This window comes from the organism of the source record quoted next, unplaced genomic scaffold (genome assembly GCF_019419815.1).
Source record: "Pyrus x bretschneideri cultivar Hongxiangsu unplaced genomic scaffold, Pyrus_bretschneideri_v1 Contig20, whole genome shotgun sequence".
NCBI lineage: Eukaryota > Viridiplantae > Streptophyta > Magnoliopsida > Rosales > Rosaceae > Pyrus > Pyrus x bretschneideri.
In genome coordinates, this window is record NW_025999502.1 from 5,207,804 (window position 1) to 5,234,132 (window position 26,329).

The window sequence follows — 26,329 nt, forward strand, 5'->3', positions numbered from 1 at the left end:
CCCAAGGAGAAGGGCGAGATAGAGTAGGCAACCGATTTATGAGATAAATGGCAGTAGCAAACGCATCAACCCAATAGAGATGAGGGACTTTAGAAGCTGCCAAGAGAGTTCTTGCAGTTTCCACAAGATGGCGATGCTTACGTTCTGCACATCCGTTTTGTTCAGGAGTGTGAGGACAGGACAGTTGACGTTGAATGCCATGTTGAGCCAGGAAATTGGAAAATTGAGTGCTCAAGAATTCACCACCAGAATCAGATCTTAGAGCAATTATTTTAGTACACAGAACATTCTCAACCAATGACTTATATTGCATGAAACACGAGAGTACATCAGATTTGTAACGCAGAGGGTAGAGCCAACAATATCTAGTAAAGTCATCCACAAAGATGACATAGAATCGAAAACCTTCCTTAGAAGCAATAGGAGAGGGGCCCCAAACATCCGTATGAATTAGTTCTAGGGGTTTCTTTGTAGTACTAGTAGTAGAAACAAATGGCAACCGAGAACTTTTGCCTAAGATACAAGATGAGCAAAGAGAAGTGCTCTTATTCTGTAACATAGAGATACCAGAGCTGGAAGCCAGCTTATTAAGAACTGCAACAGAAGGATGGCCCAATCGTTCATGCCAAAGAGTCCTGGAAGCTTTGGGAGCAGCAGTGAGAGCGAGATGCCTGGCAGTAGTACAAGAATGTGGAGGAAACTGATAGAATCCATGCTGAACAGGACCTTTAAAACGCATCCTCCCCGAAGAAAGATCCTTCACAACGAAGTGAGATGGATAAAGATGCATGGAGACTTGATTATCAATTAAAAAACGATTGGCAGACAGAAGATTGTGTTTCAGGGCAGGCACATACAACACAGATTTGAGTGCAAAGTTACTAGGAGAAGCATTAAGAAGAGAAGAGCCAGAATGAGTGATAGGCAAACCTTTGCCATCACCAATATACACTTGTTCAGGGCCTGTGTAAGCTTCAGGATTCTGGAGCGTGGCATAGTTGTTGGTCATGTGAGAGGTGGCACCGGAGTCGACAATCCACGGAGAAGAAGAAGGATTGGAGGTGCTGGCAGCCAAAGCCGATTGAGAGGACTTGGTATTATAGTGAGGATCCATGCGATGAGGACAAGTGCAGGCCTCGTGATCAGATTGGCGACAGATTTGACACGAGAGTTTCCGGGTGGATGAAAAATTAGGGCGAGCACCACGATTGAACCTCTGATTATTGCCTCGATGAAATTGGGAAAACCTCTGAGAATTAGATTGCCTGAAATTACCCCGATTATACTGATTGCTCCGATTAGAATTACGATCCAGTCCACGACTGGAATTGTTGAAAGATGAAGAAAACTGAGCAACAGGACCTTGAGAGACAGTATGAGTATATATACTAGTTGTGAGCCAAAAGCAAGTCACAACCCTTTCTAACTAAGAGAAAATAAAACTATAACAAACTAACAGTTTTCCTTAGTCTCTAAGTATTATCCCTTGAGGATGAATTTACAATAGTATCCTTAATAAAGATCATATAACTTTTGAAATCAAATTTGAAGTCAAATATAACTTTATAACTTTTAATTTTAAGTCGAAATTAACCACCAAGCACAAGAACGGAAGAACCTGAATTCTATTTCCCAACCCACCGACAAAAGGAGAGGCCTCACCAACTCCAGAAGCAGAAGCAGGGCAGCGTCTACTTTCTGACTTTCCCAAACGCACATTATCAATAAAATAAATCGTAATTATTTAATAAATAAGTAATTAATCCCAATGCACATCCAAAGCCCCTCATTACATTTTGTGATCCTTATCCAGAAATATTCAGTCACGCTGACGCTACCCCCAACTAACAGACCCACCAACCACCGTTATAACGTCGAAACCCCAACCGTTCCGTTTTCCTCATTTCTTCTACTCCCATCATCCCATGTGTCCAAATGTGTCCTCTCCGTCCGCAATCCAACCCCCAACCTCCAATGGAAACCGGGGATATGAAAGTTCAAACATAGTGGGAGCCAATACTCTTAGCTTTGGGTCCCACCCACCAACACCCTCTTTCCTCTCTTCTCTTCTTTTTCTTTCTATTGTCCTATGTCTAATACTCTCTTTCTTTTTCTTTTAGATTTGGCAAGGGTTTCAATGCTTGGTATGTGACGTCTTATTTATGAAACGTATTAATTTTGGGATTTTTCGTTCTAGTTGTGTGATTTGTGATTTTGGTTCTCACCCACCAACACCCTATTTCTTCTTTTCTTCTTCTTTCTATTGTCCTAAGTTCAACCCTTGAAGATTGTCTTATATGTCGAGGTACAAAACGAGTTGAAAAAATAGTAGCATAATAATAACGTAAAAGAAAAATTACAAACCAAGTGCAAAATTGACTGTAATTATATGTCGAAGTGCAAACCAATATTTGGGATTTTGGTTTGAGAAATACCAAATATTAACTTGAATCTTCTTCTTAGTCGAAATACAAAATTGCTTGTGTTAAGATTTAGAGTTTTCTTTGATATTAACTTTAGAGCGATGTTAAGATGACTATTTCGAATATCACATGTTGTATAACACCATGTGAAGGAAATTATTATTATAGATTTGGATTAGTGGATCCTCTTGATTAGTATTAATGGATTGTTGGATTTTTATCCAACGATTACAAACAGAGAGTCCTCTAAAAATTATAATAATTGTTGATCAGGAGGATCCTGATCAGTTGCCTCAAAGAGGATCCAAATCCACTTGACATTTGTCAATTTTTCTATTAATTTGTTTATTAAATACAAACTAGACTTAAATGAGATCCACTCTCTAGCCTAACTGGATTAAAAAAAATTAATTAACTATTAAATTTTATTTTCATAATAAAAAAGGGGACCCATCCTACAAACCCACGCCTTCACTCTTCTTCCCCAACCTCACCACCTGTTGCTCCCTCCACCTTAACTTCCTCCGCCACTCATTCGAATCCCCTTCCCTCCGTTGCTCTCCTCCCCTTCCTTCTACCTCCACCCAAGTCCTTTCTCTTCAGGAAGAAGCATGGCTTCATGAAGCTCTCCCCCAACATTCTCCTCTTCTGGGACCTCTTCGAAGCCCAGTTCGATTCCAGACCCGAACTCCAATCCGGGTTCTACATCCCTGTCGTCGTCGACAACAAGATGGAGACGGGTCAGACCCGTTTTCCATCGACAAGAAGGGAATACGGCATCGCTCGTGGATCGTAATCGGGTTAGGAAATAGACAGACGGCGGGGTGTATTTAATGAAGTGTTTATTTTTGTTTATGATAAATGGAAATGGTTTGAAAATGAATGGTATTAGGATTCATTTTTTAATATAAAAATATGAATTTTTGTTAAAATAAATAATATCAGAATAACACTTTTTTTTTTTCTGGTTTGTTTAATGAAATGAAATCTGTATTGGAGGTATTAATTGGGAAGCTATACCAACATTTTATTTGAATTGGTCAAATAAGTAATGATCATATTTCTTGGTAGGTAATAGGTTCCACCTAAATCAGCCTATGTCATGTTGTGATAAATTTAGCAGTTAAAATGGTTTTCTTTTAGAGTACAATTTCTAAGTTTCGAGTACGTACAATTACACGTGTGTGTGAGTGACTGTCAATTTTAAATTTTAGGTAGCAACTCTACCTGCGCTTTGGCAATTGGAATTAGCTTTATTTGATACTTGTTTGCATCACATATATGAGGCTCGTTTTTATTGTTTTAAACTTACGTGAAAAGATGTACATGAACAAGCGGGGTGCAAAAGTTTGGCTTTTGTAAAAAGAGATATTTGAGTCAAAATCATTCTTGACATTAGCATAACTCTTTTGTTTGGATCTTGACAATGAAAATCTATAGAGAGATGTTAAGAGGACTATTTCGAATATCACATGTTGTACAACACCATGTGAAGGAAATTATTATTATTATTATTATTGTTATTGTTATTATTATTAGGATACTGCTTGTGTTCTTCTCATGGGAAAACTATTTGTTTCTCTACTTATAATTAACGTATGTTCACTTTGGGAACATTATAATAAGAACCGTTCATTCTCTTTATCTGCATCTAAATATCATATTTGCAAAAAAATAATTCAATTTCGAAATTGTTTAGTCATTCATACGTGTTAGACCATTGATGGTTTTGGCAACAAATAAATTCCTCTTGATGAGCCGTCCATTTGTTTGATCGATAAGAATGATTAAAAGATCTCCAAATTGATTTTTTGCAGATATAATCTTTAGATGATGATAAAGACTATTAATTGCTCTAATTCTTAGAGTGAACATACATTAATGGTAAGTGGGGGAATAAGTGGGTTATCCGTAGATGGAACACAAGCATTATCCTTATTATTAATATTTTGAAATGGAAGAAACTTGTCATGTTGTATTATTAACATGTCATAGAATCTCAAAAAGAAAATTGTCCAAGTGCAGATTAGGAATTTCGTCATGTACAAGGAGGTACGTGTGAATGAAGAAATGTCATATATCATAGGGTTGAAAAAAGAACCTTACAATCAAGGGCTTCAGGTCAGAATTGAACTTGTAAGCAGGAGTATAGATTAATTGAACATTGTTTAAAGTCCTTTAATGTTTACCAGGTATTAGAAAGTTGGTGGACGGTAGGAGTTCAAGGAAAGCTAGAAGAAAGACCTCTCTTATGTTTATTTATTTATTTATTTTTGTTTTGTTTTTCTTTTGCCTCTTGATGTATTTTCAAAATATAAAGAAAAAAAAAAAAGAATATTATAGGTCACCATCTTACCAACTCTACTCTTGCATTACTTTCAACCTAGACAAACCGAAAGGTACAGTGTCACCCACCAACTCCAAGCATCACTTACGTTCGTCCTAAAGCAAATTTTTTTTTTTCGTTTTTAAATAAAAAAAAACCATATTATTTATACGGGAGGGGATAAATGTAGTCTCATAATAAGCTAACAATAATGTGGTTTAAATTCATCTTTAACGAGAATTGAATTTAAAACCTTTTACTTACAAATAGAGATAAATATCACTATACCCTAATAGTAAGGTGTGTTCTAAAGCAAATTAAACCCACATTTTTTTTCCTTTTGCAACAAAAATAGAGAAATGGGGAAAGGGCTGTGCCGGGGTGGGCAAGGATTGCAATTTGACGTGGCATGTTGTGAGTGGCCAAAGTTGGGTCACACGGTAGGTGAGTGACAGATGCTTCGCTCCTGCGCGCTCGCTCGAGATTATATCCACTTAGTTGGAAAGCGTCACCTACCCCCTCCCCTCCCTCGTCCTTACTTAATAACCACTCTTCCTCTTTCTCCTTTCATTTTCTCTCCCAACTCCCAAATCTCTCTCTCTCTCTCTCTCTCAACTCTCTCTGCCTTCCCTCTGCTAAAGTACGTCGGTATCACAAACCCTACATTACAAGGTAATTACATCGTTCCTTGTTTTCTTTCATCTTTTAACGTTAGACGACGGCGCATGTTGACCACGACGCCACTTTTTTGAAAACTACGGCGGACGTTAACGGAAAACGTGAGAAAGGAAAGAAATGGGATTTTTTTACTTTAATTAAATCCGGCAAGCCCGTTAGCCCTGACGGCTAGGTTCGTGTATCCCTGTATTATTTATAAAGAAAAATATATTCGAAAAAGGAATGCCTGAGAATGTTTTGTTTTTTTTTTTTTTTTTACTTTCAAAAAATTAAATTAAATACCACCAAGGACGGCGCACGTTAGCCGAGGAGGGAATATATTATTATAACAGTGTTTTGCTGGGGTGCAATGCAGGTGTGCCAGGCGGGGCCCAACGAAGCGCGAACATGGTGGTCAACGTTACCGTGAGGGAGTCAACGTTGGTTAAGCCGGCGGAGGAGACGCCAAAGAAGGCGCTGTGGAACTCGAACGTGGACCTGGTGATTCCGAGCATCCACACGCCCAGCGTATATTTCTACAGGCCGAATCCAAACGGTGCGTCCAACTTCTTCGACCCGGCTGTGCTCAAGCACGCTCTGTCCAAGGCTCTTGTGCCGTTCTACCCTATGGCGGGGCGGCTTAAGCGCGACGACGACGGTCGTATCGAGATTGACTGCGGCGGCCAGGGTGTTCTGTTTGTTGAGGCGGAGACGGGCTCCGTCATCGATGATTTCGGGGATTTCGCTCCCACGCTGGAGCTCCGGAAGCTCATCCCCTCCGTTGATTACGCCGCCGGGATTTCGACTTATCCTCTCTTACTGTTACAGGTAATTTACTTATCGGTATTTTGATCCAGTTGCAAAAATTTGAGGAGTTGCTGAAATAGTCTAGTTTTTTAATTTAATTATTTTTATTCAAATTTTAATTTGAATATAAGAAAATTTATATGTCATCATATATGATATCTATACTAAATGTGATAAATTGCGTTTAATATTTGATAGAGGTATCTATGAAAATAAATAAAATTTAATATACCTATCATTCATGAAAATAGTTCAAAGAAATTGCCTGTTCCATGCATTTCTAAATTCATGCTATTATATATGCTGATATATATAGTACTACAACATAGATTAGTTAACACAATTAATCTGTAAAGGAAAAAAAATTTGAGATACAGAATAGGACTAAAAAAAAGTGCTTTAATATTTAATTTTAAAATTGAGTAAAAATAAATTTGTAAATAAGAGATGACACTTATCATAATTTAATAAAAAATAATAAAAAGAAGGTGACGTATATAACCAATAAGACCATCTTCAAAGAAGATGTCAAATTTTAAACATAAAATTTAAATTTGAAGGCTTATGTGGCATTTTGGCATATTTTAAACTTTTAATCTCCAACCGATAGGTCAAATTTTAAACATAAAATAATAATTTATATGTATTTTTTTTGCATTGGAAATGAAAAGAAACAAAGGATAATGGTTTAAACCAATAAAAAATTAATAAAAAGCATTTAATAATTAATTAAAAAAATATGAAGGTGCTGTCAAATTTGGCAGCAAGGGTGAGATATGTCAATTCATGTTATGCCACATCAAATTTGGCTTTTCGATTGGAAAATATTAATGCGATCTTTTGTTACCATTATGATTGATTTGGATATTTTAACATCTCATTTAGAGATGCTCTAAATGTTCAAACCCAACTAAATAAATTAAACCCAATACTAACTTACAAAAGTAAAGATTACTCTTTACTTTTTAAGTGTGTAATTTTTTTTATAGTGTTTCGGGTGGTCGTTTTCAGTGTTGTCGTGGAAGTTATAGCACTTTCTGGTTTGTTTAATGAAATGAAAACTGTATTGGAGGTATTAGTTGGTAAGCTATACCAACATTTATTTGAATTGGTCAAATAAGTAATGATCATATTTCTTGGTAGGTAATAGGTCCCACCTAAATCAGCATATGTCATGTTGTGGTTAGTAAATTTACGAGTAAATTACAAAAAAGCTATTTGACATGGATTTGGATTCTCTCCGAGACAATTGGTCGGATCGTCTTGATCAGTGTTAGTGGGCCGTTGAATTTTTATCCAACGGTTGCAATTATTATAACTTTTAGAGGATTCTATGTTTGTAGTCGTTGGATAAAAATTCAACAATCTACTAACACTGATCAAGAGGATCCCAATTAATTGCGTCAAAGAGGATCCAAATTCACTTGACATTTGTCAAATTTTCTATTGATTTGTTTATTAAATACGAACGTGACTTAAGCGGGATCCACTTTTTAGCCTATTTGGATTAAAAAATTAATTAACTATTAAATTTTATTTTCATAAAACAAAAAAATAGGGGACCCATCCTACAAACCCACGCCTTCACTCTTCTTCCCCAACCTCCCCACCTGTTGCTCCCTCCACCTTAACTGCCTCCGCCACTCATTCGAATCCCCTTCCCTCCGTTGCTCTCCTCCCCTTCCTTCTACCTCCACCCAAGTCCTTTCTCTTCAGGAAGAAGCATGGCTCCATGAAGCTCTCCCCCAACATTCTCCTCTTCTGGGACCTCTTCGAAGCCCAGTTCAATTCCAGACCCGAACTCCAATCCGGGTTCTACATCGCCGTCATCGTCGACAACGAGATGGAGACGGGTCAGACCCGTTTTCCGTCGACAAGAAGGGAATACGGCATCGCTTGTGGATCGTAATCGGGTCACGAAAAGAGACAGACGGCGGCGTGTATTTATTGAAGTGTTTAATGAGATGAAACCTGTATTGGAGGTATTAATTGGGAAGCTATACCAACATTTTCTTTTTCTGGTTTGTTTAATGAGATGAAACCTGTATTGGAGGTATTAATTGGGAAGCTATACCAACATTTTATTTGAATTGGTCAAATAAGTAATCATCATATTTCTTGGTACGTAATAGGTCCCACCTAAATCAGCATAACGAGTAAATTACAAAAAACCTGCTTGACATGGATTTGGATTCTCCCCCAACATGAAGCTCTCCACCAACATTCTCCTCTTGAATACGGCATCGCTTGTGGATCCTAATCGGGTCACGAAAAGAGACAGACGGGGGCGTGTATTTATTGAAGTGTTTATTTTTTTATTTTTGAACGAAAACTAATGAAAATGATTTGAAAGCTTTGAATTTTAACAATAATGATAAAATAAAAGATAAAATAAATAGTACTAGAATTGATTTTTTAATATAAAAATGTGATTTTTAGTTAAAATAGATAGTATCAGACTAGCACCTTTTTTTTTTTTTTGGTTTGATTAATGAAATGAAATCTGTATGGGAGGTATTAATTGGGAAGCTACACCAACATTTATTTAAATTGGTCAAATTAGTAATGATCATATTGGTAGGTAATAGGTCCCACCTAAATCAGCCTATGTCATGTTGCGATAAATTTAGCAGTTAAAATGGTTTTCTTTTAGAGTAAAATTTCTGAGTTTTGATTACGTACAATTACACGTGTGAGTGAGTGATGTCAATTTTAAATTTAGGTAGCAACTTTACCTGCGCTTTGGCAATTGGAATTAGCTTTATTTGATACTTGTTTGCATCACATATATATATGAGTCTCGTTTTTATTGTTTTAAACTTACGTGAAAAGATCTACCTGGACAAGCGGGGTGCAAAAGTTTGGCTTTTGTGAAAAGAGATATTTGAGTCAAAATCATTCTTGACATTAGCATAATTCTTTAGTTTAGATCCTGACAATAAAAATATATAGAAGTGGTCTCTAAATTTTTTCACTATAAATCATTTTCATCGTTCCATAATAATCCATTGTCCTTGTTAACTTGTCACGCGAACGACTACTGTGACCACCTTTTAAGGGTATTTTTGAAAAACCAACTCCTCTACTTAATGAGGATGTCGACAAATATTTTCACAGAATGACCAAAATGATTTACAGCGAACAAACTCAATGACCACTTCTATTAATTTCATTGTCAAAAAACAAAATGAGAAGTTATACTAATTTCAGATGCCATTTTAACTGAAAAAGACGTAGAAAGATATTATCATTTCATTAAGTTTCATACGTTTAATATGGTCAACTGGTGGATGTATAGTTTAGAGAATGTGGGTATAGTTGAGATCATTTGGTAAGATTTTGGATTAGTGATGTTGTAGGAGACTTTTTGGCTTGAGGAAAAGTCAATCTAGCAATGGCTTGTGAACCATCTCTGTGTTGACATTTGGAGCAAACTGTGTATAGATTATAATATGGTGTTGAAAAAACGTACTAGTTGTGTTGCACACGGATTAGGATTATTTTCCTTTCTTTTTTCATTTTTTTCCCTTCTCTCTCTTTCTCTCACATTCTCTATTTTGTATTTTTTTTTCTATATAAAATTAATATAATATGTTGACGTGACTTAATCGTGACCGTTCAAATAAGAGAGGAGAGAATCCTATTCCGTTGTACACGTTGCTCCATTTTCCTTTGTTATAATTTCTTAAGGCTAAATAAGGTTTCTTAATTATATTATTGATTTGAATTTGAACTTTTCCACATTTACGTAGAGGTCCTAATCTTTAATCAGACGTGTGCCATGTTGATGAAGGCTGATAGAAGAAGATACTTAATTATGAAAATAAGGGTATGTTATCAGTGCCGGATTCAAGATTCGAACTCTGGGTTCCAAGGTTTTTTTATTTTTTTTGTTTGAATACAACAATATATTTTACACTAAGGAGAGAGGGAGTTCGGTTTAGCCACACAATGGATAACCTAATTTGGTATCGAATTCTCCATCCACGAGATTCGAACCTAAGACCTCTCACTTATAAGTGAAAATGAATAGATTAAATATTATTTGTGTTGATCATGACAAATATTGAATTTAATTATTTATGGGAATTGTTATTAGCATTCCAAAAATCTCATTTGACACTCCAAACTTTCTGTAATTACAAAAAAAAAATACATTTGTGATGAGTGTAAAATGAGATTTTTTGGATGCTAATAATAGTTCCGAACATATCAATAGTTTGAAGATGTCATCCGCTTGACTTGGTTAAGGGTTAAAACTAATAGATTAAATTTAGAAGATTGTTTTGAAGATGTCATCCATTTGACTTGGTTGATTGGTTCCTTGGGGATATTAGTATATGTTTAATACTATTTAATGTTTCAATCGTTTGACCAATTGGAGGCAGGCTATCTCTAATCTTGCTTAGAATCCTCAGCCTCGTCTTACATTTTACCTCAACTTACTGAAGTCGTGGAATTGTTCAACAGTTAAACTTACAAGGAATGGTTTGGGTTTTACTCTTTGCAGGTCACGTACTTCAAATGTGGAGGAGTGTCACTTGGTGTTGGAATGCAGCATCATGCAGCAGATGGATTTTCTGGTCTGCACTTTATTAACACATGGTCGGATATGGCTCGTGGTCTTGACCTTACACTTCCACCATTCATCGACAGGACATTGCTTCGTGCCCGAGACCCACCTCAGCCTGCATTCCACCACATTGAATACCAACCTGCTCCACAGATGAAGACCCCTCTGCAAAGCGCAAAACCTGGTGCTGCGGATAGCACCACAGTCTCCATTTTTAGATTAACACGGGATCAGCTCAACATCTTGAAATCCAAGTCTAAGGAAGCTGGGAATACAGTCAGCTATAGCTCATATGAGATGTTGTCAGGTCATGTTTGGAGATGTGCATGCAAGGCGCGTGAACTTCCCGATGATCAAGACACCAAACTATATATTGCCACTGACGGAAGGTCCAGATTGCAACCACCACTCCCACCTGGTTACTTTGGCAATGTGATTTTCACAACAACACCAATTGCTGTCGCGGGGGATATCCAATCAAAACCAACTTGGTATGCTGCCAGCCGTATCCATGATGGTTTGGTGCGTATGGATGATAGTTATCTTAGATCTGCCCTCGACTATCTTGAGCTTCAGCCTGATCTGTCTGCCCTTGTTCGTGGAGCTCATAGTTTTAGGTGTCCAAACCTGGGGATAACTAGTTGGGTTAGGCTGCCAATCCATGATGCCGACTTTGGATGGGGTCGGCCCATTTTCATGGGACCTGGTGGAATTGCATTCGAGGGGTTGTCGTTTATAATTCCAAGTGCAACCAATGATGGGAGTTTATCGGTGGCCATTTGTCTGCAAACCGAACACATGAAATCCTTTTCGAAGTTGTTATATGACATGTAAGGAAACGATATGCGTGAGAAGTTTATCCTGGTTTGAGTTACTGCCAGCTCGGTCATCATCTGGTTTGCATAAATTTTCGAAAGTGGTCGTGTTTCTTTCCTAGTGCTTTTTTGCTCATACATGGTTAATGCCATTGGGTATACTTTTGTCGGTTGACTATTTGCTCGACCTGATATAGAACATAAGTTGTACGCATCTAAGGACTTTGACAACAATTGTATTACGCATTGATACTAAATTTACATAATGTTTAATTTTGTTATATCTCTTTGGTTGCGCGAAGGATAATTGTCTGTGTTGAAGCTATATAAGTTCTCGAAAATTCAGAATCATATATGCAGAACCTAAAGATCTGTTTTTGTTTTATTTTTTACTGGTGTGATCTCGCTCTAGTCATATACATTTACCATGTTTCGTGCTATTGATCGTCGCATATCTTTTCGGTTCTTTGGTTTAGGATTAAGGAGCTCAATTTTTTTCTGAATTTGCGGAAGAGGCAAAAATGTTGAAGTCCTGTTTCAGAGAGAGATTAAATGAATATATAGCACAACAATCCTGGTACAAGCTTACAAACAATTTCTGAGAACTTACCAACAAAAAATAACAGATATCAGCACACATCTACTTACAAGCTTAATTACAACAGATAGGATTAACAGGAAAACACCAAAGAAAATGTGAGAAAAATTCCCAATTAACAAAGCAAAGCTTATTGACCAAACAAAAACACACCAAACCTGCATATTCAGTATATGTCTCTGATGGATCGTAACATGTCAAAACAATTGAAAGGGAAGAACAAGAATCAAAGCAGAGGTTACTTGCAGTATGGTTTTAGTGAGGAGAAAGGGCTGCTGGGACCTTGCTAGCACCGGTGTTGCGCTACTATTGTCTGTTGGGTGCCGATGAACAAAATCCACACGGCCATTTCCCCTTTTCCCTCTTTGGTTCTTCCTCGAATCATCCGTTTCATGTTTTTCTCCATACAGATTGACTGAGCCACCCGCACCAGCACGCATCACTACCACAGAACATTCAGTGCAACATTAGTCGGGGGTTCGAAATATCAATCAATTGAAATAATAAAGAAAGTTAAATTCTTATGAAATTCTAGTACTTGTACACCATGTTCGTGTTCTAACTTGAAGACGCTTGTGCAAGGCAAGGTTGAAGGGGCATAAGTGCATAAGATGAAGAAGAAGCATGTAAGTAATTTGATTCCCATTCCCTTCATTTTGTTTGACTGCCAAAAGCTAAAGGCTTAGGCCCTAGCCCTAGGGATGCTACATTATATATTCTCTACTTTGTAGCTAGATATTTAGAGAATCTAAAAAGGAACTCAGCAAATGGTAGCGTCAAGGAGGAGCAATCCATATCTTGGATAGGAAGGCACATTCCGAAAACCCTACCATTTTTGCTTTGGAGGAATATTTTTACACTACTGTTGTGTTTGTTAAGCTTGGCATAGGACCAACACCATGTAATTCATGTTGTCCCATCGTCAAGTCTTCACTATATTCTATGTATCCAATAACGACAAACTAAACTGATCAACAAGGAAAGGGGGTTCGAACTTGAGGCCTCTTCCAAGTTCCAACATCGGGAAGAGAATTACTACTCATACAATAACACATTCATTTACTAGTTTATGTGACTGCTAGAAATCAACAATCCTGGCAAGCTTACAAACAAACTTGCCAATAAAAATAAAGATATCAACAAAAACTTGCCCTAAACCCTTAATAATAGTAACAAATAGAATGGGAGAAAATTTCTCAATAAACAAAGCAAATTGACCAAAAACAAAAACAATCCAACGCTTCATATCTGTTTCCGACAAACCAAAACATGTTTAGAGTAATTGAAAGGGAAGAATGAAAAACAAAGGAAAGGTTACTTGCAACATGGTTTTGGTCAACAGGAAGGGCTGCTGGGACCTTCCAATCATCGGTGTTGCCCTACTTTTTGGGCACTGATGAGCAATATTTGAACCAACCCCTTTCCCTCTTTGGATCTTCCTTGAATCATTCGTTTCATGTTTTTCGCAATATGGTTCGATTGAGCCACCAACACCAGCATGCCTCACTACTTCAGAATATTCACTGCAACATTATTTAGTGGTTCGAAAGATCAATCGGTTAAAATAATAAGTCGGTCAAATCTTGTTAGACAAATAAGGAATATACTAGCCGTCCTACAGCCGTCAAGCCGTCCTACAACCGTCCTACCTTGTCCTACCTACACACTAGCCGTCCTACAGCCATCAAGCCGTCCTACAGCCGTCCTACCTTGTCCTACCTACACACTAGCCGTCCTACAACCGTCAAGTCGTCCTACAGCCGTCCTACCTTGTCCTACCTACACACTAGGACGGCTACCTTGTCCTATCTACACACTTGTATCATGTATATATATCCTTGTAATCTTGTAGAGAAAGATAATGAGAAAAAAAGCATTCTCTTCCATTTTTTCCACATTCACGTATCAATATATTTTTAGCCTACATACCTTTTTCTACAAATCTCTTACCATGAATTTCCCGTCCGTGTACATCTTCAAATTCTAACTCGAAGAAGCTCCGGAGAGTCGAGCTTGAAAGGGCATGAGTGCATAAGCTGAATAAAAAGCATGTGTGTAATTTCATTCCCTTCATTTTTTGTAACTTGGTTGAATGGGGTAGGGAAATACCTCGGGAATTAGGGGTAGACTCTGCCAAAAGCTAAAGGCTTAGGCCTTAAGCCTTTAGGGATGCCACGTTATATATTCTCTAGTTTGTAGCTACATATCTAGAGAATCTAAAAAGGAACTCAGCAAATGGTAGCGTCAAAGAGGGCCAACCATGTATTGGATGGGCAGGCACATTCCGAAACCCTACCATTTTTGCTTTGGCATAATATTTTTACACTACTGTTCTGTGCAGACTTGAGGTCAGTACATATACACGTGTTAAGAATGAGTCCCATATTGTTGGAAGGAAGTACTTTGCATAGACTTATAAGAGGTTAGGCTACTCCCCATATTACCAAATGGTTTTATGGTAGAACCCCAACTTTCTTTATGGTATCAGAGCAAGTTGTCCTATGTGTGAAGCCAAGCGGCCACATGTGCTCTGACACTCTCGACCCTTATATCCTCTGATCACCAGGGTAGGCACGTATTGGCCGACATCCGAAGGTGACGAAACCATACTAATATGCATGAGAACCAATGAATATAAATAAGACTTATAAATTTAAATACAATGATTATGCAATTGAGGAACGTGTTCAGAGCATACAACTAATCTAGAACACTAAAAAGAAATCATATATAATTTAATGAACAAGGAATGGGTTCTACACCGAGAGGACTTGAAGGTACCGATGCGGGAGTGCCTTGACTCTGGGATTGTATGTCTCTATTCTAAGTCATGAGGGGGCGCAAAACAAAACATGAGTGGACCAAGTTGATATATAAGTAGTACAAACATAGTTATTCCATAATGTACTAACCCCCAAAGTTTATGAAAACTAATAACATAATATGTGATAGGTTTTCCGAAAGCCCTAGCATGCCATAAAACCTTTCATAAAACATATATCATTATATAGTGTGCTAAATAGTGGTATAATGATCTCCCGAAGGTAGGACATATGCCCGTAGACAGAACATACGCCCGCAGGCTGAACATACGCCCCCTATAGGCTGAACATACGCTTGCCTATAGGTAGAACAGTGACCACTAGATAAGCACAAAAACATTGAATATAATCTTTCCAACATAAGTACATATATCTCAACGGAGCTCCGTAGCTCAAACATCATATCTCAAAACATCTTCATAGTATATAGTCATCCATCATATATACTACCAAGAACATGAAATCAATAAAGCATGGTATTCCAAAATATTCTCAGTAAAGCATCATATCTCATAAAAAGTAAAATCTAATTTACTCATAAAATGTTTCATAAAATGTAACCATTAAATCATGTTTTTCATTTATGCATTTCTAATAGTAAATGCACCTAGCACATAAAGGGTCCAATTGATAAAACTCTACTCAAACAATTGAATTTTGGAAAATAGACGTCATAAACGGATTCAGGATGTCGAAAAACATAAGGACCTCGGGTACTCCACATGCCGTCGTAAAGTGGCGGCCCCAATGGCCACAAGCCAAGATGGGTTGCCGGAAAGTTCACTAGAAAAGTTGTCATGGACGGCGAAGCATAGTGCCTTTGGTGAAGGTGCGTGTGCTCTATATGCCGACACAGGCGGGCACCCACGCGCAGGTCTATGTGCGGACCCACGCTCCGACTGGGATCTGGGCTCCGACTGGGTTTAGGCCTGGGCTTCTAGTTCCCAGTTGGGCTTGGGTTTAGTTCTGGGCAGGCCCAAGGGTTTTTGGGTTGGGTTAACAAATGGGTTTGGACCTGGGTTCCTTGGGCAGAAGGCTTGGGTTTGCACGGCCCAAAAGCTTGAGTGATATTGGGTTTGGGCTTAACAACTGGGTTGGGTTCATTTGGGTTTGCCTTGGTAGCTTGGCCCGAGGATTTAGGCTGGGAAATAACTGGGTTTCCGGGTGTGGGTCGTTTTGACCTGGTTTCGAAGAAGAAGAAGGCCGAAGCTTTCCAAGCTCCGATCGACTCCGATTCTTAACCATAGTTGGCGATTAAACCAAGGAAATGAAACTACGAGTGATGGGAAATGAAACATACCATTTTTAGGCCCAGCGGCGGCATAGAAGTGGTTGGGAAATCCAAGTGAACTGCGGTTCATCGCCAAAGAAAATTATTGGGTTCTCTATGCTTCATAGAGGAAAGAGAGAGAGAGGCCCATCACGGTGGAGGTGGTGTCGTCGTTTGTCGTGGTTTCTTGGGTGTTTGGTGCTCGGGGGAAAGGGATGCAGCGAGGGAAAGAGATGGAGAAAGTAAGTTGTGAGAGAGAGCTCGGGGAAAACACAGAGAGAAAGCGAGAAAAGTAAGGGAGAGAAAGAGAGAGAGAGAGGGGGCAAGTGTTTTGGGCCGGGGGACAAAATCAAGGGTGGGCCCCTTGGGCACACTAAACAAGACCCAAAAGCAAACTCAAAATATCTCTCAGGCATGAAATGTCCAAAATGCCCTCGTTCTAAAATTCTTAAATAAAAATCAGGATGGGTTGTTACATGCTCCACGTCATCCCGTTGTGTTGTCCATGTGTTAGGCTTAAAAACTAGCCACGCGTGAGAGGGCGTGTTGAGAATGAGTCCCATATTGATGGGATGAGGGACTTTGCATGAACTTATAAGAGGTTAGGCTACTCTCCATATTGCCAATTGGTCTTATGGTGGAATCCCAACTTTCTTCACACGTCATGTTCCTTTATATTTGATAATGGCATACTAAACTAATAAGTTTTCTTTTATTAACAGGGAAAGGGGGTTCGAGCTTGAAACCTCTTCTAACATCAGAAAGAAATATCACCTGGTAGGATATGGCTATTTGTGCAGGATAACATATTGGTTATTAAATTCTATGGCTACTAGTAATAAGATCATTTCATTCCGAACAAAATGAATACACACAAAAATACACCTGTTTACCAGTACCACCTGGACGATTACAAGTTGTGCTTGATGTGAGAAATTGAGTAAAAAATATGTCCTTTATGGTTTGATTTTGAAACTATAACGTCCATTACCTCAAAGTTTTGGCTCATTTGTCAGAAACATTGCTTGAAATCAATCTCTAGAAGAAGTAACCATTATTTTTCAATTGATGGTGTCTTCTATTGCTTTAGATGATTTAATCACCATTTATTTCGTTTTGCAGAAGAACATACCTGCAAATGCGATTATTGCAGAAACATGAAAAGAAAGAAAGAACAGAAACAAGCAAAAGGGTTTAAATAAAAAACGATGAAAGCAAATCATGTACTATGCTTTCAACTAATTCAACATTTATTTGAGTAATATGATCATAATTTTGGGTACAATGATCATTAAATGGACACTTCTACGGTTGTACTATTGATGTAATACAAAATGAAAAGCTGGAATTTAAAGAATGAAAAATTTGCTTATCATGAAACTATACATTGTAAGGGTAATCTTCACCAGCCCCAGAAGTAGCACCTCCACTGGAAGCATCGTTTGCAAACTTGAAAAATGTTCCAAGCCCTTTTGATTGCTGCAGTGTCTGCGCAAATGCCTGGTACTTGTAGATATCAGCATCACTAACACTCCTACGAGCATACTTCATCAATTCCTCAAAATGAGTTGCCTTGATCTCTGCTACTTCATCAATAACGTCCTCCTCCATTGCCTCAGGATTCTGATTTCTCCTCATCTCCCTCTCAATATCATTCTCAATGTTCTCTCAGCACGCTAGCATATTTCCATTATATCTGCACCATTAAAACCGACAGTGTACTTGGCAAAGGCTCTGTTGTCCACATCTTTAAAAAATTGGAGACTTCCTTAAGCAAGACTGGAATACTTGATAGCGAGATTCCTTATTAGGGAGAGGGTAAATATACTGATCCAGACGGCCTAGACGCAGAAGTGCAGGGTCTTTAATGTCCAGTCTTTTGGTAGCCCCAATAATGAAAACAGATTTCTTTGCAAACATTCCATCCATTGAGCATAGATTGAGGCAAGAGACATGGGTTCGGACAACCAATTTGAGTCCATGCCAAGGCACTCAACCATGGAGGCAATCTATTTCTTACGAAGATTGATGGAAAGATACAGAGATAGGAAAAAGGATTTACACATGATCTTTATAGATTTGGAAAAAGCATATGATAGGATCCCAAGAGACATTATTTGGAGGATTTTAGAGAAGAAATGAGGACGAGTAGCATATATCCAAGCTAAAAAAGATATGTATGATGGAGCAAAGACGGTAAGAACTCATGAAGGACAAACAGAAAGCTTCCCCATAACTGTAGGGTTACATCAAGGCTCATCCTTAAGTCCTTACCTTTTTGCATTGGTAATGGATGAGTTAACGGGACATATTCAAGATGATATTCCTTGGTGTATGCTTTTCGTAGACGATATAGTGTTGATAGATGAAACTCAGGAAGGGGTAAATGCGAAGCTTAACCTTTGGAAAGAAGTGTTGGAATCTAAAGGTCTTTGCCTAAGCCCATCAAAGACAAAATATATGGAGTGCAAGTTCAGTGCAAATGAAGGCCAAAATGAGTTAGGGGTGAGGATCGAAGATCAAGAAGTACCAAAGAGCGACCGCTTTTGCTACCTAGGATCTATCTTGCAAAAGAATGGAGAATTAGATGGAGACCTTAACCATAAAATACAAGCTGGATGGATGAAGTGGAAGAGTGCATCCGGCGTGTTGTGTGACTGTCGTATGCCACTGAAGCTCAAGGAAAAATTTTATAGGACGGCAATAAGGTTGACGATGTTGTATGGTACAGAATGTTGGGCAGTGAAGCATCAACACATACATAAAATGGGTGTAGCGAAGATGAGGATGCTTCATTGGATGTGTGGGCACACGAGAAATGATAAGATTAGGAATGAGGATGTCCAAGGTAAAGTAGGAGTAGCCGAAATTGAAGGAAAGATGAGAGAAAATCGGTTATTGTGGTTTAGACATGTGCAAAGAAGGCCTATTGACATTCTAGTTAGAAGATGTGATTACGGGACAGAGGTGCAGGGCCAAAAGGGTAGAGGAAAACCCTGGAAAACTTTGGAAGAAACTCTTAAAGACTTAGAGTACTTGGATCTAATGGAAGATATGACACATAACTGAGCACAATAGCGTTCTAAGATTCATATAACCGACCCTACTTAGTAGGAAAAGGCTTTGTTGTTGTTGTTTGTTTTGTCCATTTTCGTTCCGTGAAACCCTTTTGCTTTTTGGTTTGGGTTAACCTTTGTTGTTTTAAAAAAAAAATGTTGAAGTTTGGAGCCGGAGTCGCACTAAGCCACCAGCCCGCCGCTGCCCCTGCTGTTGTCTACTGCTATGCTTGTTCCAATTCCCTTCCCAACGATCTAATCACTGGCACCGTGATCAAACGAATTCATCACCATCCACCCATGTTGTCGCTGCAATCAGGAACCCTGAACCTGACCCATTGATCTGTATTCATACCATCACCCAAATTCGATTGACCTAGGATTGCATGCCTGCTGCTCATCACGTCATTGTTGCACTGCTGCACGGATGACCACTGCACAACCGTTATACCACAGACGTTACTGCACGCACAGTCAGATTATCACCTGATCAGAACCTCCTCCGCACCCGACTCGCTTGTCGTGTCCGCCTAACGGAGCTTGCCTTGTCATGTCCGCCTAACGGAGTTTGCATCCACATTTGCTTGTTGGCAAGCTCATGACGTGTACCGCCATGAGTTTGACGGAGGTGTTGGGAAATTAGTTATTATTTTATTATTGTTTATGGCTTTCTTGTGGGCCAAGGTTATTAGAGTTTCTTGCCTGTTAGTTTATTTTAATTAAGTCATTCGCAATGTGGTCTCTTGGGTTATGTAGCCGTCATGGCAATCATTCGTTCACTTAATAAAATTATATTAGTTTATAATTAGTTTGTTCGTTTGTTAATCGTGCACTCTTATATTCAACTATAACTAGTTGGGTTAGGCTGCCAATCCATGATGCCGACTTTGGATGGGGTCGGCCCATTTTCATGGGACCTGGTGGAATTACATTCGAGGGGTTGGCGTTTATAATACCAAGGGAAACCAATGATGGGAGTTCATTGCTGGCCATTTCTCTGCAAACCGAACACTTGAAATCCTTTTCGAAGTTGTTGTATGACATATAAGGAAACGATGTGCGTGATAAGTTTAACCTGGTTTGAGTTACTGCCAGCTCGGTCATCTTCTGGTTTGCCTAAATTTTCGAAAGTGGTCGTGTTTCTTTCCTAGTGCTTTTTTGCTCATACATGGTTAATGCCATTGGGAATACTTATGTCGGTTGACTATTTGCTCGACCTGATATAGAACATAAGTTGTACGCATCTAAGGACTTTGACAACAATTGTATTACTTATTGATACTAAATTTACATAATGTTTAATTTTGTTTTATCTTTTTGGTTGCGTGAAGGATAATTGTCTCTGCTGAAGCTACAATGTGGTATAAGTTCTCGAAATTTCGGAATCATATGTGCAGAACCTAAAGATCTGTTTTTGTTTTCTCGCTTACTGGTGTGATCTTGCTCTAGTCATATACATTTACCATGTTTCATGGTATTGATCGTTGCATATCTTTATTGTTCTTTGGTTTAGGATTAAGGAGCTCAATTGTTTTTCCTAGTTTACAGAAGGTACAAAAATGTTGAAGTCCTGTTTCAGAGAGAGATTAAATGAATACATAGCAAAACAATGCTGGTACAAGCTGACAAACAATTTCTGAAAACTTACCAACAAAAAAACAGATATCAGCACACATCCACTTACAAGCATAATTACAACAAATTGGATTAACAGGTAAACACCAAGGAAAATGTGAGAAAAATTCCCAAATAACAAAGCAAAGCTTATTGGCCAAACAAAAACACACCAAACCTGCATATTCATGGATCGGAACATGTCAAAGTGATTGAAAGGCAAGAACAAGAAAGGGCTGCTGGGACATTGCTAGCACCGGTGTTGCGCTACTATTGTCAGTTGGGCGCCGATGAGCAACATCTGCACCGTCATTTCCCCTTTTTCATCTTTGGTTCTTCCTCGAATCATCCCACACCAGCTTGCCTCACTACCACAAAAAGTTCAGTGCAACACTAGTCCGGGGTTCAAAAGATCAATATAGCTCGTCCTTGTACGCCATGTTCGTGTTCTAACTCGAAGACGCTCGTGTGAGCCAAGGTTGAAAGGGCATAAGTGCATAAGATGAATAAGAAGCATGTAAGTAATTTCATTCCCATTCCCTTCATTTTGTTTTAGACTGCCAAAAGCTAAAGGCTTATGCCTTAGCGTTTAGGGATGCCATAGTATATATCCTCTAGTTTGTTGCTACATATTCAGAGAATCTAAAAAGGAACTTAGCCAATGGTAGCATCAGAGACGAGCAATCCATATCTTGGATAGGCAGGCACATTCCGAAACCCTACCATTAATCTTGCTTTGGAGGAATATTTTTACACTACTGTTGTGTTTTAAGCTTAGCATATGACCAACACCATGAAATTCATGTTATCTTCACTATATTCTATATATCCAATAATGACATACTAAATTGATCAACGAGGAAAGGCCCGTGGGTTCAAACTTGAGGTCTTTTCCAAGTTCCAACATCGGGAAGAGAATTACCGCTCATACAATAACATATTCATTTACTAGTTTATGTGACTGCTAGTAATATGATTGTCTGATCATCTGATTCTGAAGGGAAATGAACACGTAATACATTGGTTTTGGTATTACCGCCTGGACTTACTATTTGTGTTTGATGTGAACACGTACAATATTTTTCCATTGATGGTGTCTTGCTTTGCAGTTTATTGCAACCTCTCTCTGCCTCATTGATTATTCTATTCCCTTACTAGATTTACTGACCATGCACGTTAAATCGGTCTTTTCCTTCGTTTTCCAGAAGCATATGGATGCAAATGCAATTGTTGCAGAAACATGAGAAGACAGAAAGAACAAAAACAAGGAAAACAGATAAAAGACGATGAAAGAAAATCAACAGTTATGGTACAAGCTTACAAACAAACTTGCCAACAAAAATAAAGATATCAACAAAAACTTGCCCTAAACCCTTTACCCTTATTAATTGAAACAAATAGAATGGGAGAAACATTCTCAATAAACAAAGCAACTTGACCAAAAGCAAAAACAATCCAACGCTTCATATCTGTTTCCGACAAATCGAAACATGTTTAGAGTAATTGAAAGGGAAGAATGAAAATCAAAGCAAAGGTTACTTGCAACATGGTTTTGGTCAAGAGGAAGGGCTGCTGGGACCTTCTAATCATTGGTGTTGCACTACTTTTTAGGCGCTGATGAGCAATATTTGAACCAACTCCCCCTTTCCCTCTTTGGGCCTTCCTTGAATCGTCCGTTTCATGTTTTTCTCCATACGGCTCGACTGAGCCACCAACACCAGCATGCCTCACTACTACAGAATATTCACTGCACCATTATTCAGTGATTCTAAGATCATTCAGTTGAAATAATAAGTGGGTTAAATCTCTTACCATGAATTTCCCGTCCTTGTACATCTTCATGTTCTAACTCGAAGAAGCTCCGGAGAGCCGAGCTTGAAAGGGCATGAGTGCATAAGATGAATAAAAAGCATGTGTGTAATTTCATTCCCTTCATTTTTTGTAACTTGGTTGGAGGGGCCAGGGAGATAGCTAGGGAATTAGGGATAGACTCTGCCAAAAGCTAAAGGCTTAGGCCTTAAGCCTTTAGGGATGCCATATTATATATTCTCTAGTTTGTAGCTACATATTTAGAGAATTTAAAAAGGAATTCAGAAAATGGTAGCGTCAAAGAGGAGCAACCCATATATTTGATGGGCAGGCACATTCCGAAACCCCACCATTTTCACTTTGGAAGAATATTTTTACACTACTGTTCTGTGGAGACCTAAGGTCAGTACATATACACGTCATGTTCCTTTATATATTCGATCATGGCGTACTAAACTCACAAGTTTTCTTTTATCAACAGGGAAAGGGGGTTCGAGCTTGAGACCTCTTCCAACATCGGGAGAGAAATACCACCTCGTAGGATATGGCTATTTGTGCAGGATAACATATTCGTTATTAATCTGCGGCTGCAAGGAATAAGATCATTTCATTCTGAACAAAATGAATACACACATAAATACACTTTAAGGATTTCAAAGGAATGTGAGTTAGAATAAAACCATGATATCAAATATGTTATGAGGACTAATTGGACTTGTATTAATAATGGACTTACAAGTATTTTAATCATGATAAAATACATAAGAGGGAAATTATTAGAATTAAAGATAATAGAATAAGAGTTGGTTACAAACTCTTAAAATTGCGGACACAACTGCTACCACTATAGGAGGAGCAGTTGTGATCTCACGAACAATATAACTGTAGTATGGTCTCTCTTCTCGGACATGAGATTTTATATGCACTAGCCCTATCGAGAGTGAAACCATTCTGAGTCCTAGAGAAGAGAAGATCACTACAAAGGTTTTATATAGCAACTTCACAATCCGTTCAAAAGAGTTTGCGTTGGTTGTCTGACCTCATGGCTAATCCTGCAAGTAAGTCTTACTTCCTTTATCTGTATACTGATACTACATGTTGACAACGACATAATATATAAATGTAGTCTAGTGATCTGGTTGATCAAATTCTTTAAGTATCAAAACGCCTACATGTGGTATCAGAGCCAATCAATCTAGACATTAGACTCATTCAGTTGTCTACATGACTATCTATGTTTTGGTTTTCCGCTGCTGTTATGATATAATTCATTCTGATTCACCAACAATAAGTGTTAACGGATTGGTTGCTAAGTATGCATGATCAATTTTCTGAAAACTCTTGGTATTTATTTTATTCTACTTTTCCCAACCACTGAAATTATAACTTGTCATTCTATAAAAATCTTTTCTCATAGGGTACATTCTAAGTTCGTATCAGATGAGGGAGAAATGGAATGGTTCATTATGTTCATAAGACAATGCAATATAATTTAGCGTCTTATATTGCAGACATACTTCATTGTTAAGTGGATCATCAGAATAACTTGTAAGGACCACCAAAGTGGTTTAATTGGTCTCACAAATCTGTAAGATTCAATAATGTACAACAATGTGTGACTTATATGCTCTAACAAGTAGAAAACTTTCCAAAGAAACTATTTACTGGGATTGGCTATAAGTTATTGTGTGGTAAGTTATGAAACTGGAAATACACACACACACACACACACACACATTCATTCTTGCCCAAAGGCATTGAACTTATATATATTCTAGTGTTTATAATTGGCTATGCAAGATTTGAGATTCATACTCATGATTATATGGACAGTTTCTTGCTCAAAAGTGTCACTGGTTCCACAGTTTTGGGTAACAAAGGATAATAAGTTCCTTTTCTTTGTCACAAAATCGTGAATCTCAGAATCAAATGATGTTTTGGTTGTAGGTTTCAACATGCTCAATCTCATGAACATTGAAGTTGAATGGGACTAATTTTAAGACATGAAGCAGCAAATTGAAATGCATCTTGGTATGTTGGAATTTAGCATTGCATTCACTCAACCTCAGCCAACTGCTTTAACTGAGACAAGCACTGCTGCAGAGAAAGAAACATTTGCCAAATGGGAAAGGGCTAATCAGATGTCTTTGCTGGTCATGCAAAATTTGATGGAGGAACATATAAGATGTGGCATTCAAAATTGTGACTTGGCAAAGCAATATATTGCCAAGATTGAAGAAAAGTATAAGAGATCTAATAAGGCTGAAACTGGGGTATATCTTTCAGATTTGATCAATGCCAAATTTGATGGTAATGGGAGTGTCCGAGAGCATTTGCTTAAACTTGTCAATCTGTCTAACAAGCTTAATGCAATGGATGTAGCTATTGCAGATCAATTCCTTGTTCATTTGGCTTTGTATTCTCTGCCAAATGAATATGAACAACTCAAAGTGAGCTATAACACTCAGAAACAAACATGGGATATCAATGAGTTGATCTCCATTTGCTGCCAAGAAGAGGAGAGAATGAAGAAGAGTAAGCATGACACTGTGAATCTGGTGCAATATGGGAAAGGAAAGGGGAAAGTTTTTGGACCAAGCAAACCTGCAGCACTCAAAATTGGCAAAGCTGCAACTAAGTCAGGTTCTCCTTACCTTGGTTCCAAGAAACATGCTTCCAATTCTGTTATACCTATCAAGTCTGATCTTGCCTCCACTAGCACTGGTCTTAGATTTAATAAAATCAATCTTAAAAAGTGTCATTTATGTGGTTCCACTGAGCATTTGAGAAAGGATTGCGCTGGATTTAAAGCTTGGCTTATTAAGAAAGGTATTGCAGTCATAAATCTCTTTGTTACAACATAGTCAAATATGGTTTTTATACCTCAACACTCATGGTGGTTTGACATTGGTTGTTGTGTGCATATAACTAATTCAACGCAAGGATTTAAAAACCAAAAGGGCCAATGTAAGGAGCATTACAATATCTATGTTGGAAATGGAAACAAAGTCCTTGTTAAGTCAGTTGGTCAAGTCATGTTAAAGCTTTTTTCTGGTTATGTTTTAGTATTGAACAATGTGCTTTATGTACCTTCTATGAGAAGGAATTTACTTTCTGCAACTAAGTTTGTACAAGATGGTTTTTCATTCATTGGTGATGACAATTATATTCGTTTTTATTTGAAGAATCAATATGATAATTTGCTTGGTTTTGCATCACTTAATTGAGATATTTGGTAAGTGCAATGCACCTATTTTTATGAGTGTCTCAATGTTGATACTTATGCTCCTAAGAATTGATAACTAATGATGGTTCTTATGCTATGGCATAGAAGATTAGGACACATCTCCAAAGAGAGGATGATGAGACTAATGAAAATAGGTGTGCTGCCAACCTTAAACTTCAATGCTTTTGAGACTCGTATTGATTGTTTCAAGGGCAAAACTACCATTTCAAATAAAAAGATCAGTTCAACTAGAAGTAATAACCTGTTAAAGATAATTCACACTGATGTTTGAGGTCCATTTCCAACAAGGACAACTTGTGGCAACTCTTACTT

At 38.1% G+C, this 26,329-nt stretch overlaps 2 protein-coding genes, 1 long non-coding RNA gene and 1 pseudogene across 5 annotated transcripts; 2 read left to right on the forward strand and 2 right to left on the reverse strand.

The window, feature by feature from the left end:
• The first annotated feature begins 5,330 nt into the window (after positions 1-5,330).
• HCT3 (shikimate O-hydroxycinnamoyltransferase-like) lies at positions 5,331-11,884 on the forward strand. Of its 2 annotated transcripts, none has more exon segments than NM_001302311.1 (3): positions 5,331-5,421; positions 5,783-6,234; positions 10,724-11,884. In NM_001302311.1, coding segments are annotated over 2 exon segments (1,317 nt in total). In that variant the 5' UTR covers positions 5,331-5,421; positions 5,783-5,814; the 3' UTR covers positions 11,621-11,884.
• Positions 11,734-14,332, reverse strand: LOC103945381. 2 transcript variants are annotated; one of them, XR_666947.3, is made up of 3 exons: positions 14,150-14,332; positions 13,518-13,708; positions 11,734-12,641 (listed from the first exon to the last, which is right to left on the reverse strand). It is a non-coding gene; the product is annotated as an uncharacterized LOC103945381 (long non-coding RNA). The 2 variants fall into 2 exon arrangements; XR_007258306.1 differs by lacking the exons at positions 13,518-13,708; positions 14,150-14,332 and adding an exon at positions 12,738-13,511.
• A 3,339-nt stretch (positions 14,333-17,671) lies between these two features.
• On the reverse strand, positions 17,672-18,220 carry LOC125477106 (annotated as a pseudogene).
• Positions 18,221-23,612: 5,392 nt separating this feature from the next.
• LOC125477104 lies at positions 23,613-25,917 on the forward strand. Its single transcript, XM_048583949.1, has 2 exons — positions 23,613-23,828; positions 24,718-25,917. The coding sequence occupies exon 2, from the start codon at positions 24,774-24,776 to the stop codon at positions 25,632-25,634; it is 861 nt and encodes a 286-aa protein (XP_048439906.1). The 5' UTR covers positions 23,613-23,828; positions 24,718-24,773; the 3' UTR covers positions 25,635-25,917.
• The last annotated feature ends 412 nt before the right edge of the window (positions 25,918-26,329 follow it).